We start from the raw sequence: 12,658 nt of genomic DNA, 5'->3' as shown, positions 1-12,658 counted from the left end.
TTGAAAAATGCAGCTTTTGAAACACTGGAATTTTTATTTCTCCCACAGTTACGCATTTTCTAAAGTCCTTTCATGTGTATAAAAATCTGCTGTCTCTTTTTGCCAAATTTTACTTATTCAACAAGGATGAAGGTTTATAGGGAGAAAATATCATAAATTAACAAATTTAAGACTTTTTCCAGTCAAAACAAACAGTGATCTCTGGATTATTCAACTGTATAATATTACTTAAGCATTCAGGCACGTAAGTGCATGTTTTAAAATAAATCAGGAGGGACTCAAATCATTTTTATGCCTGAAGAGAAACCTTTGAGGTTCTTTCTACACAGGCTTGCATAGAAACTTAGAGAAACATATTATGGAGGAGAAAAGAGATAGTACTGTTTTCTAGTACTAGTGTTAAGTGGATAGTGCTAGTGTTGAGTGGATGGTACTAGTGTTGAGTGGATAGTACTGGTGTTGAGTAGAAGGTCATTAGGGTACATTACTTACTTTGCAGATCTACAGCACAGGAGAAGAGTGAAGAGCCTGATGGGGAATCAGAGGAGAGCCCCCAATAATGGTGATCATCACAAGTGTCTTGAGCACCAGTTGGCACAAGTATTATTAGGTCTAGAGACACAGAAACAGAATACATGCACCTCCTATTCTCATATAGGAGGCACATTAAGGACTGTAATGGGATGTGCACATGGGATAGATAATGTACGTTTAAGCCACATTTTTCAGAAGGAGAGCATCATTCTGCCTGGGTGAGAAGCAATTGAGAAAACCTTAAAAGAGGAGGAAATAAGAGGTCAAGGTGGGCAGATCACTTGAGGTCAGGAGTTCGAGACCAGCCTGACCAACATGGTAAAAACTCGTCTCTACTAAAAAAAAAAAAAAAGCTAGCTGGGCATGGTGGTGTGTGCCTGTAGTCTTAGCTATTGAGGAGACTGAGGCAGGAGAATGGCTTGAACCCCAGAGGCGGGGATTGCAGTGAGCTGAGATGACGCCACAGCACTCCAGCCTGGGTGACAGAGTGAGACTCTGTCTCACAGTAAAAAAGCAAAAAACGAAAAAGAAGGGAATATACCATCTGGGCCTTTGAAAAATACTTGGAATTAGCTGAGCGCAGTGGCTCACACCTGTAATCCCAGCACTTTGGGAGGCCGAGGCGGGCAGATCACGAGGTCAGGAGATCGAGACCATCCTGGCCAACATGGTGAAACCCCGTTTCTACTAAAAATACAAAAATTAGCCTGGTGTGGTGGTGAGCGCCTGTAATCCCAGCTACTCGGGAGGCTGAGGCAGGAGAATTGCTGGAACCAGGCTTTCGGAGGTTGCAGTGAGCCATGATAGCACCACTGTACTCTAGCCTGGGTGACAGAGCGAGACTCTGTCTCAGAAAAATAAAAATAAAAAAGAAAGAAAAAGATATGGAATTTTGCCAAGCAGAATGAAAAAGGAATGAATGACATTCAGGAAAGGAGGGGACGGGCAGAACTTGAACAAAGGCCAGTGGTGTGAAAGGCCATTGTGTGTTCGGGAAACTGCCTGTTGAGTGGTGTGGTTGGGTTGAGGTGACTTGTATGTGGTTGGGAGTGTTTGTGTTGGGGACAGTGGCTGTAGTGGCAGATGAACCTGCAAAGTTGTGGTCAGGTTTAGAAAAGCTTTGAGTGGCATGGGTAACTTGCAAAGGGATTTGAACTTGATCCCATAGACATGAAACCTCAACGATGTAAGTAGGGTAATGACATAATCAAATCTTATTTCCAGAAGAGTAATTTCAGTAACAGGAGGTAGCAGGTAGCAGTGGGCTTGCTGGGGGCTACGGGACCAGGAAGGGGTGGGTGGAGGTATTGCAGAATCGAGAGGAGGATATGAACCAGAGGAACAGTGAAGGGATGGAGGAGCAGGCGGGCGTTTGAGATTCTTGTCTCAAGTGGAAGACCTGAACATACTTGGCGATGGAAATGACAGAGACAGAGAGCAGTAAAGTAGACAGGTTTCTAGGCCGCATTACTGATTAGTAGAAATGAAAGAGAGAAGTTTTGGGGAAAAGATAACTGTGTTTCACTTTGGTTATCGTGCTCTTGAGAGGCTGGGAAGGGCCTTTGTGGGTGGAGAAGGTAAGGTTTGCACATGAGAGAGATTAAAATGTGGATGAAGCTTAGGAGACCATCAAAGGACAGAGAGGGCTGAGACTGTGGAAACAGCTGAGATTTCCATGGGGAGGATACAGACTAGGAAGAAGGAAGGGTTGCAGATGAACCCTTGGGGGCCCATTGATGTTTGAAGGGAGGAAGAGGAGATGGAGGTGGAGAGGAAATGGACTTAGAGGCAGAAGGAGAGAACTATGCTGTAGAACCAAGAAGCAAAGAATTTTAGGAAGAAGGTCAAGGCAAAAACCAGTAGGATGAGCAGTGAGAAGAAGCCATTGGGTTTAGCAACTGGGAGGCCCCTGGGGGGCCCAGCCCACGAGGGTCCAGTCAAGTGGTGGTGGAGGAAGAAGGCGAACTACAGAGAGAAGAGTGGGGCACGGGCTCCAGGCCAGTGCAACAGCTGTGCCCAGACGACAATTTCAAGTTGCCAGCATGATTCAGTCTGGCTGGAGTGCTCCATCATTCAGCTTTAAATGCACAATGCTTGTGTTTTATAGCCTATAGAGTGCAACCTGCTTTGACCTCTTTGTATTTTTTAAAACTTTGTCACTCTGTCCCTGCTTTTGTTCCTTGGAATTTATGTTCTTGGGTTGCGGGAAGTCTTTATAGGTTTTCAGAGCATTTTCCTTGCTATAGCCTTTCTTGTCACAAGGACACCCCCCTCCTCTCTCTCTCTCTCTCTCTCTCTCTCCTCTCTCTCTCTCTCTCTCTCACACACACACACACACACACACACACACACCACTGCGTTATATAATTACATAGAAAGTGCTCAAACTGTTCATTCATGAGCTTTGTGTTTGTTGTTTCTAATTAAATTTCCTGGAAGAGGGGAAGTGTCTTCAAGTGATTTCTGTTTATTGTGGGAACAATAACAGTTTATGGTAATCTTATATCCCTTAAGAAGGCCAGAGAACTTTGTCTTTCGAAAGCTTAAAGCAGGTAAATGCACATTGTTTGGCTAAATGATAAAGCAGGTGGATTTGCGGGCTTGGAGCGATGGCAGCTCATCTGACGACAGGGTCTTCTAACCCCTCCATCCCTGTCACCTGCAGTGCTTGCCAAGCACACGCCCTGGTAGCCAGTGGGTATCGGCCCCTGACTGCCCATGACTCTCAGACTCATGGAGAAAGGACCTCGGAGGCAATAGGAAACTGAGTTCTATTTTCTGCCCTTTACCACTTGTGTGATGGGACTCAGTATCCTCATCGGTAAAATGGAGATGGCAGTAACTTCTTGTCTGCTTCATGGGGTTGCTGTAAGGACCGTGGATTCACTGATATATGCCAGAGTCCTTTGTAAATATCAAGTTGCTCACACCAGCTGGCACCCTACAGTTGATATAATTTTTTTCTCCTTTAGGGAGGTATTTAGTGAAAAGGTCTATCTAGTTTTTCCAATGTATCCGTCCTCAGGCAACATCATTGATTAGAAGTAAGCGGACCTTTTATATTTATCTTTTTATTGCAGTGAAATATACATAACATAAACTTTACCATTTTAACCTTTTTGTGGGGTTGGGTGCGGGGTGCGGGGCGGGGGACAAGGTCTTGCTCTATGGCCCAGGCTGAAGTACAGTGCCGTGATTATGGCTCCCTGCAGCCTTGACCTCCTGGGCCCAAGTGATCCTCCTACCTTAGCCTCCCAAGTAGCTGGTATGACAGGTGAATACCACTGTACCTGGCTAATTTTTTAATTTTTTGTAGATACAGGGTTTCACTGTGCTGCCCAGGCTGGTCTCGAACTCCTGGACTCAAGCGATCCTCCCACCTCAGCCTCCCAAAGTGCCGGGATTATAGGCATGAGCTTCCGCGCCTGGCCTATTTTAACCATTTGACAGAGTACAGTTTGGTGACATCAAGTACATTCACGTTGTTGTGCAACCATCAACCCTATCCATCTCCAGACCTTTTTTTTTTTTTTTTTTTTTTTTTTGAGACGGAGTCTCACTGTGTCATCGAGGCTGGAGTGCATAGGCGTGATCTCAGCTCACTGCAGCCTCCGCCTCCTGGACCTAAGTGGTTCTCCCACCTCAGCCTCCCGAGTAGCTGGGACTACAGACGTGTGCCACCACACACTGCTAATTTTTATAGTTTTAGTAGAGATGGAATTTCACCGTATTGGCCAGCCTGGTCTCAAACTCTTCACCTCAAATGATCTGCCTGCCTTGGCCTCCCAAAGTGCTGGGATTACAGGCATGAGCCACCGTGCCTGGCCTCCAGATCCTTTTCGTCTTCCCAAACGGAAACTCTGTCCCCATTAAACAGAACTCCCCATTGCCTTCTCTCCCTAGTCCCTAGCAACCACAGTTCTACTTTCTTCCTCTATGAATTTGATGACTTTGGACACCTCCTGTAAGTAGAATCATACAGTATTTGGCTTTTTGTATCTGGTTTATTTCCTTTAGCATAATGTCCTCAGAGTTCATCCGTGTTCCAGCATGGGTCAGAATTCCATTGCTATTTGTGGCTATTTACTGTTGTTATATGTGTAGACCAGATTTTATCCATTTGTCCCCCAGTGGATGCAAGGGTTGTTGCCACCTCGTGGCTGTTGTGAATAATGCTGCTGTGACTGTGGCTGTCCACGCACCTGTTCATTCCCCGCTTTCACTTCTGGGTATAGACCTAGGCGTGGAGTTGCGTGCTGACTTGCATTCGCAGAGAATGCGACTGGAACCTTGGCTCCGTGACTCTACTCAGGATCTTCTGATGGAGACTCCTTGGTCATGTGGTGTCAAGCCTGGGCCGTTTAGCATGTGACTCTCTTGACATACCTCTGTGCCGTTGTCCTGCCTTCTCCATAGGGGGCCACATAGCCCATCCCCACCTAACCAGGGACAAAGGCAGAAAAACCCAAGCTCCACGGTCACTACTGCCTCGCCGTGTTGTCAGCTTCCTGCCGTGGCAGTGCTGGCTCTGAGGAGACCCCTCGGTCCCTTCCTCAATCTCTTGTCCCTCGGGCTGAGTCCTGCAGCAACCTCACTTCTCACTCCATTTCCTCCAAGCAAGGAAATGCTTTTCTCTTATAGACTCCCAAGGGTCCGATTGAGCAGGGTGTCCCCTCTGCGTTGGCCGTGGTCATTTCTGATCACAAGGATTCCGTAGAGGAAGGAGCACCTGCGGATGGAGAGTGGCGCGAGGGGCAGCCCAGGAGGAGAGGGGCCTGATCGCGGTTCCCAGCCCGAGCCCTTGTCTGTGATCACTGCTGCCAAAGGGCTTTTCACCTTCTGGAAAATGGACTTAGTAAATCCAACAAACTCAGGAACATTGGGGTGTCATCAGCGTTAGGGACTCAAGTGGCCAACAGGGAAACTGACTGACTGACTGACTGACTGAATGAATGAATGAATGAATGAATGAAGTATCTGGTATAAAACCACCCGAGGTGTTTGAACCTTGGTCTTTCCCCAGTGATTTTTCTCATACTCTAACATAGTTCTTGTTCTACCTCCTGGAGGGTGGTGAGGGGGAACACGTACCTCCTCATTCAGGGTCTTGGCCCACCTGAGAACTCTGTGAGGTGCAGCCACCTGTCTCCCCCTGGCTTAGAGATGAGTGAGGAGGGATGGGCCATGGGCTCAGGGGCCGTCTCTGGAATTGTTATGATTTGAGTTTCCTGGACAAAAGCCATTGGCCATGGCCGGTGTCACTGGGAATGTCTGACTCCATGTATCCTCTGTGATAAACCTGTGGTGGGTCTTTATATGTTTATAGTTAATGATGATTGTTCTGGCAGGTTCTAGAAGGTTTGGCTTCTGGGATGTAGTGTTTTGAGGGGAGAATCCTACGGATGAATAATTTGTGGATTTGGGCAGAAGATCCTGCTTCTGATCTTTTTCATCTGGGATATTTTGTGGAAGGACTATGTTCTGCCCCTTGGGTTTGTATAATTTAAAACAGACCTTGAAGCTATAGACAAGCTTGTCTCATGAGCATTCATGGGCCAGTGGGAACGCTGTCCTGAAGTTAATTGCACTGAGTGGAAGTGAATTCCTCTCGCTGGAAAGGATTTTTAAACATGCATTTACCTTCCCTTGGATTGTGACAGAGTGTGCATTGCTCTAAGGAGGCCAAAGAGAGGAGGAGGAAGGGTGTTCCCTCTGTTCAGGAATCTCTTTGACAGTGACTAAAGTAGGGGTTCCCAACCCCTAGGCCGCAGACCAATACCGGTAGGGTATGTGGCCTGTTAGGAACTTTGCGGCACAGCAAGAGGTGAGCAGCAGGCAAGCAAGCATAGCTTCACTGTACTTAACAGCCACTCCCTGTTGTTCCCGTTACCGCCTGAGCTCCGCCTCCTGTCAGATCAGCAGCGGCATTGGATTCTCATAGGAGCACAAACCCTGTTGTGAACTGTGCACACGAGGGATCCAGGTTCCACGCTCCTTATGAGAATCTAATGCCTGATGATCTGTCACTGTCTCCCATCACCCCCAGATGGGACCGTCTAGTTGCAGGAAAACAAGCTCAGACTCCCACGGATTCTGCGTTATGGCGAGTTGTAGAATTATTTCATTATACATTAGTGTGTAATAATAATAGAAATAAAGTGGCTGGGCATGGTGGTTCACACCTATAATCCCAGCACTTTGGGAGTTCGAGGCGAGTGAATCACTTGAGGTCGGGACTTCGAGAGCATCCTGGGCAACATGGTGAAACCCCATCTCTACTAAAAATACAAAAATTAGCCAGGAGTGGTAGTGGACACCTGTAATCCCAGCTCCTTAGGAAGCTGAAGCAGGAGAATCGCTTGAACCTGGGAGGCAGAAGTTGCAGTGAGCCAAGATTGTGCCACTGCACTCCAGCCTGGGCAATAGAGCCAGACTCCGTCTCAAAAAAATGAAATAAAGTGCACAAGAAATGTAATGCACTTGAGTCATCCCAAAACCACCCTCCTCGCCCAGGTCCATGGAAAAATTGGTTTCCATGAAGCTGGTCCCTGATGCCAAAAAGGTTGGGGACCATTGGACTGAAGAAGGTAATGCCTGAAGCCCTGGCATTACCATAACACTGGGGCTTCCAGTGGTTTCTCTGGACACAGGAACGTTGGTTTCTTGAAGCAGGAGTTGAAAGTCTCAGGACAGAGAACGACTCGGTGGGCTCTGGTACCTCCCTGTGCACAGAGCTGGGACCTGGAGGATCTGGGGATGACGGAGGAGCCTGTTCCCTGCCGGGGTTATTAGTGGAGTTCTGCATGCAGGGCTTGCTTGCCGTCAGTAAAGGAGGTGGTCCTGGTGCTGGCTCTGGGGCTCCCTGATCACAAGGGGCTCCTCCAGAGAAATGGGCTCTCCAGCCCCAGATGCCGTTGCAGAGTGAAATGTGTATTTTCAGGCAGGACAGTCTTCCCCACTCCATGGCCCTTGTTTGTTAGTTTCTTTGGTTTAAAAAGGATTCAAGCTGCTTGGTGAGCACTTGTACCCTCGGACCAAGTAATGACCCTGTGTCTGGACCACCTACAACACTGCTCACACCGTATCATATCCTTACCCAGCTGGGAGAAGGAGTCCAGTGTTTGCAGAACACTCTGAAATTTCCTCTAGATGAAAAAGCCTGTGAGGACCTGGGGGTTTTAGTGTGACTTTTTGGTCTGCGTGGAGGTGGGGAGAGCTGACACCAGCAGAAGGATCCAGTCCTTTTCTGTAGAAGAAACGTCTTGTGGGCTCCCAAGTGACACGCAGGTGGCACCGGGAGGTGGCCTCACCATGTTGACCTCCACATCCACATGTCCCTTTGCAGGAAAGCATGCCTGCCCGTGTACTTCTTTTTTTAAAAAATTATTATTATTATTATTATTATTTTAGACAGAGCCTTGCTCTGTCGCCCAGGCTGGAGTGCAGTGGCACGGTCTCGGCTCACTGCAACCTCTGCCTCCCGAGTTCAAGCGATTCTCCTGCCTCAGCCTCCCAGGTAGCTGGGATGACAGGTGTGTGCCACCCCGCCTGGCTAATTTTTTATATTGTTAGTAGAGACGGAGTGTCACCATGTTGGCCAAACTCGTCTTGAACTCCTGACCTCAGGTGATCCGCCTGCCTCAGCCTCCCAAAGTGCTGGGATTACAGGCGTGAGCCACCGCGCCTGGCCGCCCCTGTGTATTTGTTTGCACAAAGATGTTTGGCAAGGAGCCATGGTGGATAAAAGTAACAGTAATGCTTACAATTAAGCCGTCGTTATTGTTTACTCAAACTTTGGTGGTAGGGTGGATAGAGCTATTGCAAAACCAGACTCCTGCATCTAAGTGTTCTTTTTTCCCTCTTTGTTCACAGCGGGGCCTTTTCGGAAGTGGTTTTAGCTGAAGAGAAGGCAACTGGCAAGCTCTTTGCGGTGAAGTGTATCCCTAAGAAGGCGCTGAAGGGCAAGGAAAGCAGCATAGAGAATGAGATAGCTGTCCTGAGAAAGTAAGTGCTGGAGGGCAGCCCTCCTCCCCTCCTCCCCTCCCCAACACCTCCCCTCCTCCCCTCCTCCCCTCCTCCCTTCCCCACCTCCTGGCCCCCTGTGTCCTGCAGGATGCCTGCCCCGGAGGCAGACTTTCCTCGGGGGCAGAGGGGCCCCCAGAGGACTCTGCAAATGATAACCAACTTTCAAAGCACTTTTCCCATAGATCTCTCGTGTCTTATAACATTCACGGCCATGGCTGGAAGTAGTTCTCAATTCCAAAGAGCACAGCTATCAGGCAGACTTGCTTGTGAACCGAGACCCTGCCACTCACGATATCCGAGTGACCGTGGGCCGGCTACGGGGCCCTGAGTCTCCTCTGTAAAATGGAGTTACTGGCATCTCCTTGGCAGGGTGTTGTAGGGATTTGGTAAGATGCTCCTTACGACATTTTTGTGAAGGGCTCACTGCAGCACTCACCATGTAGTAAGTGCTCAGTAAAGGTCTGTGCTGTTGCCACCGCTATGAGTACTGTTGCTGTTGTTGTTGTTACTGTTTTATTTATGATAAGGTGATGAAGCTCATAAAATACAGTCATGCGTCCAAAGCCTTGCAGCTCCAGGGTGGCAGAGCCTGGAATACCAACCCGGCCGGTGCTACTTCCACACGCTCTGATGGTTTCTCCCATTCTCTGCCGCAGACGTGGCACCTGGCACCCAGCAGGCTGCATGGAGTCACTGTTTCAGTGCTTACCTCTTCATTGAGTTTTATTTTGAGTTTTGTGTGTAATAGAAATAAAATAGATTTTTCTTTCTTTATTTCCTTTCTTTCCCTCCCTCCCTCCCTCCTTCTTTCCTTTCCTTTCTTACCTTTCCTTTTCTTTTCCTTTTCTTTCTTCCTTTCCTTTCCTTCCTTTCTTTCCTTCCTCCCTTCCCTCCCTTCCCTCCCTTCCCTCCCTCCCTCCCTCACTCTCTCCCTCCCTTCCTTCCTTCCTCCTCCCTCCCTTCCCTCCTTCCCTCCCTCCCTCCCTCCCTCCCTCCTTCCATACTTGTTGACAGAGTCTCGCTCTGTTGCCCAGGATGGAGTACAATGGCGCAATCTTAGCTCACTGCAACTTCTACCTCCTGGGTTCAAGTGATTCTCCCACCTCAGCCTCCCAAGTAGCTGGGATTACAGGCATCTGCCATCATGCCCAGCTAATTTTTGTATTTTTGTAGAGACGAGGTTTCACCATGTTGGCCAGGCTGGTCTTGAACTCCTGACCTCAGGTGATCTGCCCGCCTCGGCCTCCCAAAGTGCTGAGATAACAGGCGTGAGCCACTGTGCCTGGCCAAGATTTTCATTTATTTCTATTAAACATGGGGAGCGAAAATATAAGAAAGTCCCCTCTTATATAATGGCACACATAGAACCATTCATTTTTTCTTGTTTTCTCCAGGCAGGATCTTGCTCTGTTGCCCCGTCTGGAGTGCAGTGGTATAATCTTGGCTCACTGCAACCTCAACTCCTGGGCTCAAGTGATTTTCCCACCTCTGGCTCCTAGCTGGGACTGTAGGCACATGCTATCATGCCTGGCTAATTGAAAGACATTTTTTGTTTGTTTGTTTTAGAGATGGAGGGCTCACTGTGTTGCTCAGGCTGGTCTTGAACTCCTGGCCTCAAGCGGTCCTCCCACCGCAGCCTCCCAGATTGCTGGGATTACAGGCATCAGCCATGGCGCCTGGCTCCCAGAACCATTCTGATGTGTCTGGATCCACCCCAGCGATGTTCTTTCATGGGTGTGGTGTCCACACCGTTCCTCACACTGTCATGATTAAGCCGTTGCCCTGTAATCTCAAAAGGTTTGGGGGAATAAGCCCTTATGTAGTATCTGATTTTGCATGTTTGGAGTGTGTCTGAGCAGTGTGCTACGGAAATTTTTAAGAGTTGCTATGAATAAAAGATGTTCGAAATATCCTTAAAATTTTTGGGGTTTGGAATCACCACATAGCAAGAATCTCTGTACCGATAAGCAAAGCAGAATGAGAACAAGTCTTCTAGGGCCTCAACGCAAAATATCACGCTCCTCACATTCTTTCTGAATAAACATCTTGCCCACTCCTCTCTTACTGGGACCAGCAGTACTCATCGAACGATGTTAGGCCATCATTCATATAAACCCAGCACCACTGAGAGGGCCAGCACAGTCTGTCCTCTTCTGACCTTTGTGTAACTCACAGAAGGAGCTACAGCATATTTGGTAAGTGTTTGAGAAGAAATAGGTCTCCATAACTTTGTAGCGTAAGAGTTTTGCTTATTTGTTTGGTAGTTTGGTTGTTTCTAGGTTCTCTGAATTGTCTATTAGGAACCCAGTGAGCTTCAAATTGTCCTGAGGAGGACTGCAGGAAATGATTGTATGGAAGAGAATCTGGGAAAACAAATTAAGTACATTAGCATCTAGGAGAAAATGTAGATATTAATGAGACATGTATTTAAATTGCTTATTTTCCAGTATGAAATCAGTACTTGGAGAAGAAGTTACTTGGTGGTGACATTAAGTTGCAGACACATTACAGATACTTGACATTGTAGATGGAATTCTGGATGGGCCCAGAGTCTTCCAAGGGTTTTACGTTGGACACAAGGGCTATCTGCTGATGGGTCAATGGTGGTATATTTTTGTGTGACTCCCTTAGGGGCTTAGAAGTACAGAAGCGGAGGAAGTCCATTTCATTTTTTAGCGTTATTTTTCATTCGCATGAGTAGAGGCCATGGATGTAGGCTTTATAAGCCAGTCCTGTTGATGCCATGGATGGTCTACTTTAATTGTCTTCACCCCATGCCTCACTCAAATGCTCACTTCTAGGGAGAGGGCATTTAAAAACCAAGGAGGACCAGAGGGCTGGAATAACTTGTTTTGATAATTTCTCAGTATACACTGCTAGAGTGCCTGGTAGCATGACCCCTCTTTCAGGAGTCAAGAACAAAGAAGTGATTTCTCCAGGGATAAGAAGGTGATCTATAAAATCTCCCATATTGACTTTTATTTCATTTTTTTATTATTATTATTTTTTGGTCCTCTGCAAATGATTTACATGTGGAATAAGAGGCAGTTTCACATCATGAGCAGCTGAAAGCAAAGTCATGAACTGGAAATAAAATAGTTTGAAACTAGAATGTTGTCATGGAGATATTCATTCATTTAACAAATATTTGTTAAATTCTCACTGTGCAGCAGGCAGCACTGCTGGGCGCTGAGTTTAAAAGATAAGGTGCTCTCCTTGCCCTCTGGGAGCTCATAGTTTTGTCACTAAGTACGTGCAGTGGCATTGCAGATGCTGCATAGGAGTGTGGCCAGGGCCTGGAGGGTAGGGGTGCCCTCTTCTTCCTTTGGGGTGGGATGGGAGGAGAGGTTTCACGGAGGAGATGGGTCCAGACAATGAGCATGGTTTGTGGGGTCAGAAATACAAAGGAAACATTCCATCCAGAAGTGGCAGCCCAGACAGAGGTCAGGAGATAGGAGACAGAAAGGCTGGTGTGCTGGGGAACTCTCCAGGGCAAAGGGTTCAGGGGGAGGCCTGGAGACACCTAAGGTTGGAGAGGTGGGATTGTGGAGGGCCTCGTGTACCCACTTTGAACTTCATCCTCTAGACACTGGAGAACCATTGGAGGGTTTTAATGAAGGGAGCAACATGATCAAGATTAATTTTTGAAGATCATTGTGGTAGAACTGAGAAAAATGGATTAGAGGGGCCAGGACTCAATGTATGTAGGGAGAATAGTTAGGAGGCCGTTGGAAGAATCTGGTGGAGAAATGAAGAAGCAACAAATTAACACAGAAGCTATGGAGCTGGGATGGAAGAGATAGGTATGAGGGTGTGAACACAGTGGAATCTCTAGGACATAGTGATTTGGAAGGAATGGGGAGAGCAGGGAGGGAGAGAGAAGATTCCAGGAGGGCTGCTGAGCTTCTGACTTGGATGCCTGGGTGTATGATGACCCCATTCACTGAGATCAGAAATACCAGAGCAGGAGGGCAGGTGAAGATTCCTGATCTAGACATGCTGAATTTGGGGATTGTGGGGATGTCTCTGGTGGAGATATCCAGTTGACTGTCCAGGTCTGGAACTCAGCTGTGATCTGGACTTGCTGAATGGTAAGGTT

General features: G+C 47.5%; 1 protein-coding gene across 3 annotated transcripts in view; it reads left to right on the top strand.

Moving 5' to 3' along the window:
• Window positions 1-12,658, top strand: part of CAMK1D (calcium/calmodulin dependent protein kinase ID) — a 449,243-nt gene that overhangs the window by 174,101 nt on the left and 262,484 nt on the right. For all 3 annotated transcript variants that reach the window (XM_033209182.1, XM_033209181.1, XM_033209180.1), the window contains exon 2: window positions 8,407-8,538. In XM_033209182.1, the coding sequence (XP_033065073.1) occupies window positions 8,407-8,538 (132 nt within the window). The remainder of the gene's footprint in view (window positions 1-8,406; window positions 8,539-12,658) is intronic.

Source organism: Trachypithecus francoisi, unplaced genomic scaffold, assembly GCF_009764315.1.
Source record: "Trachypithecus francoisi isolate TF-2019V2 unplaced genomic scaffold, Tfra_2.0 Lachesis_group9, whole genome shotgun sequence".
Taxonomy (NCBI): Eukaryota; Metazoa; Chordata; class Mammalia; order Primates; family Cercopithecidae; genus Trachypithecus; species Trachypithecus francoisi.
This window is presented reverse-complemented; position numbering and strand designations above follow the sequence as displayed.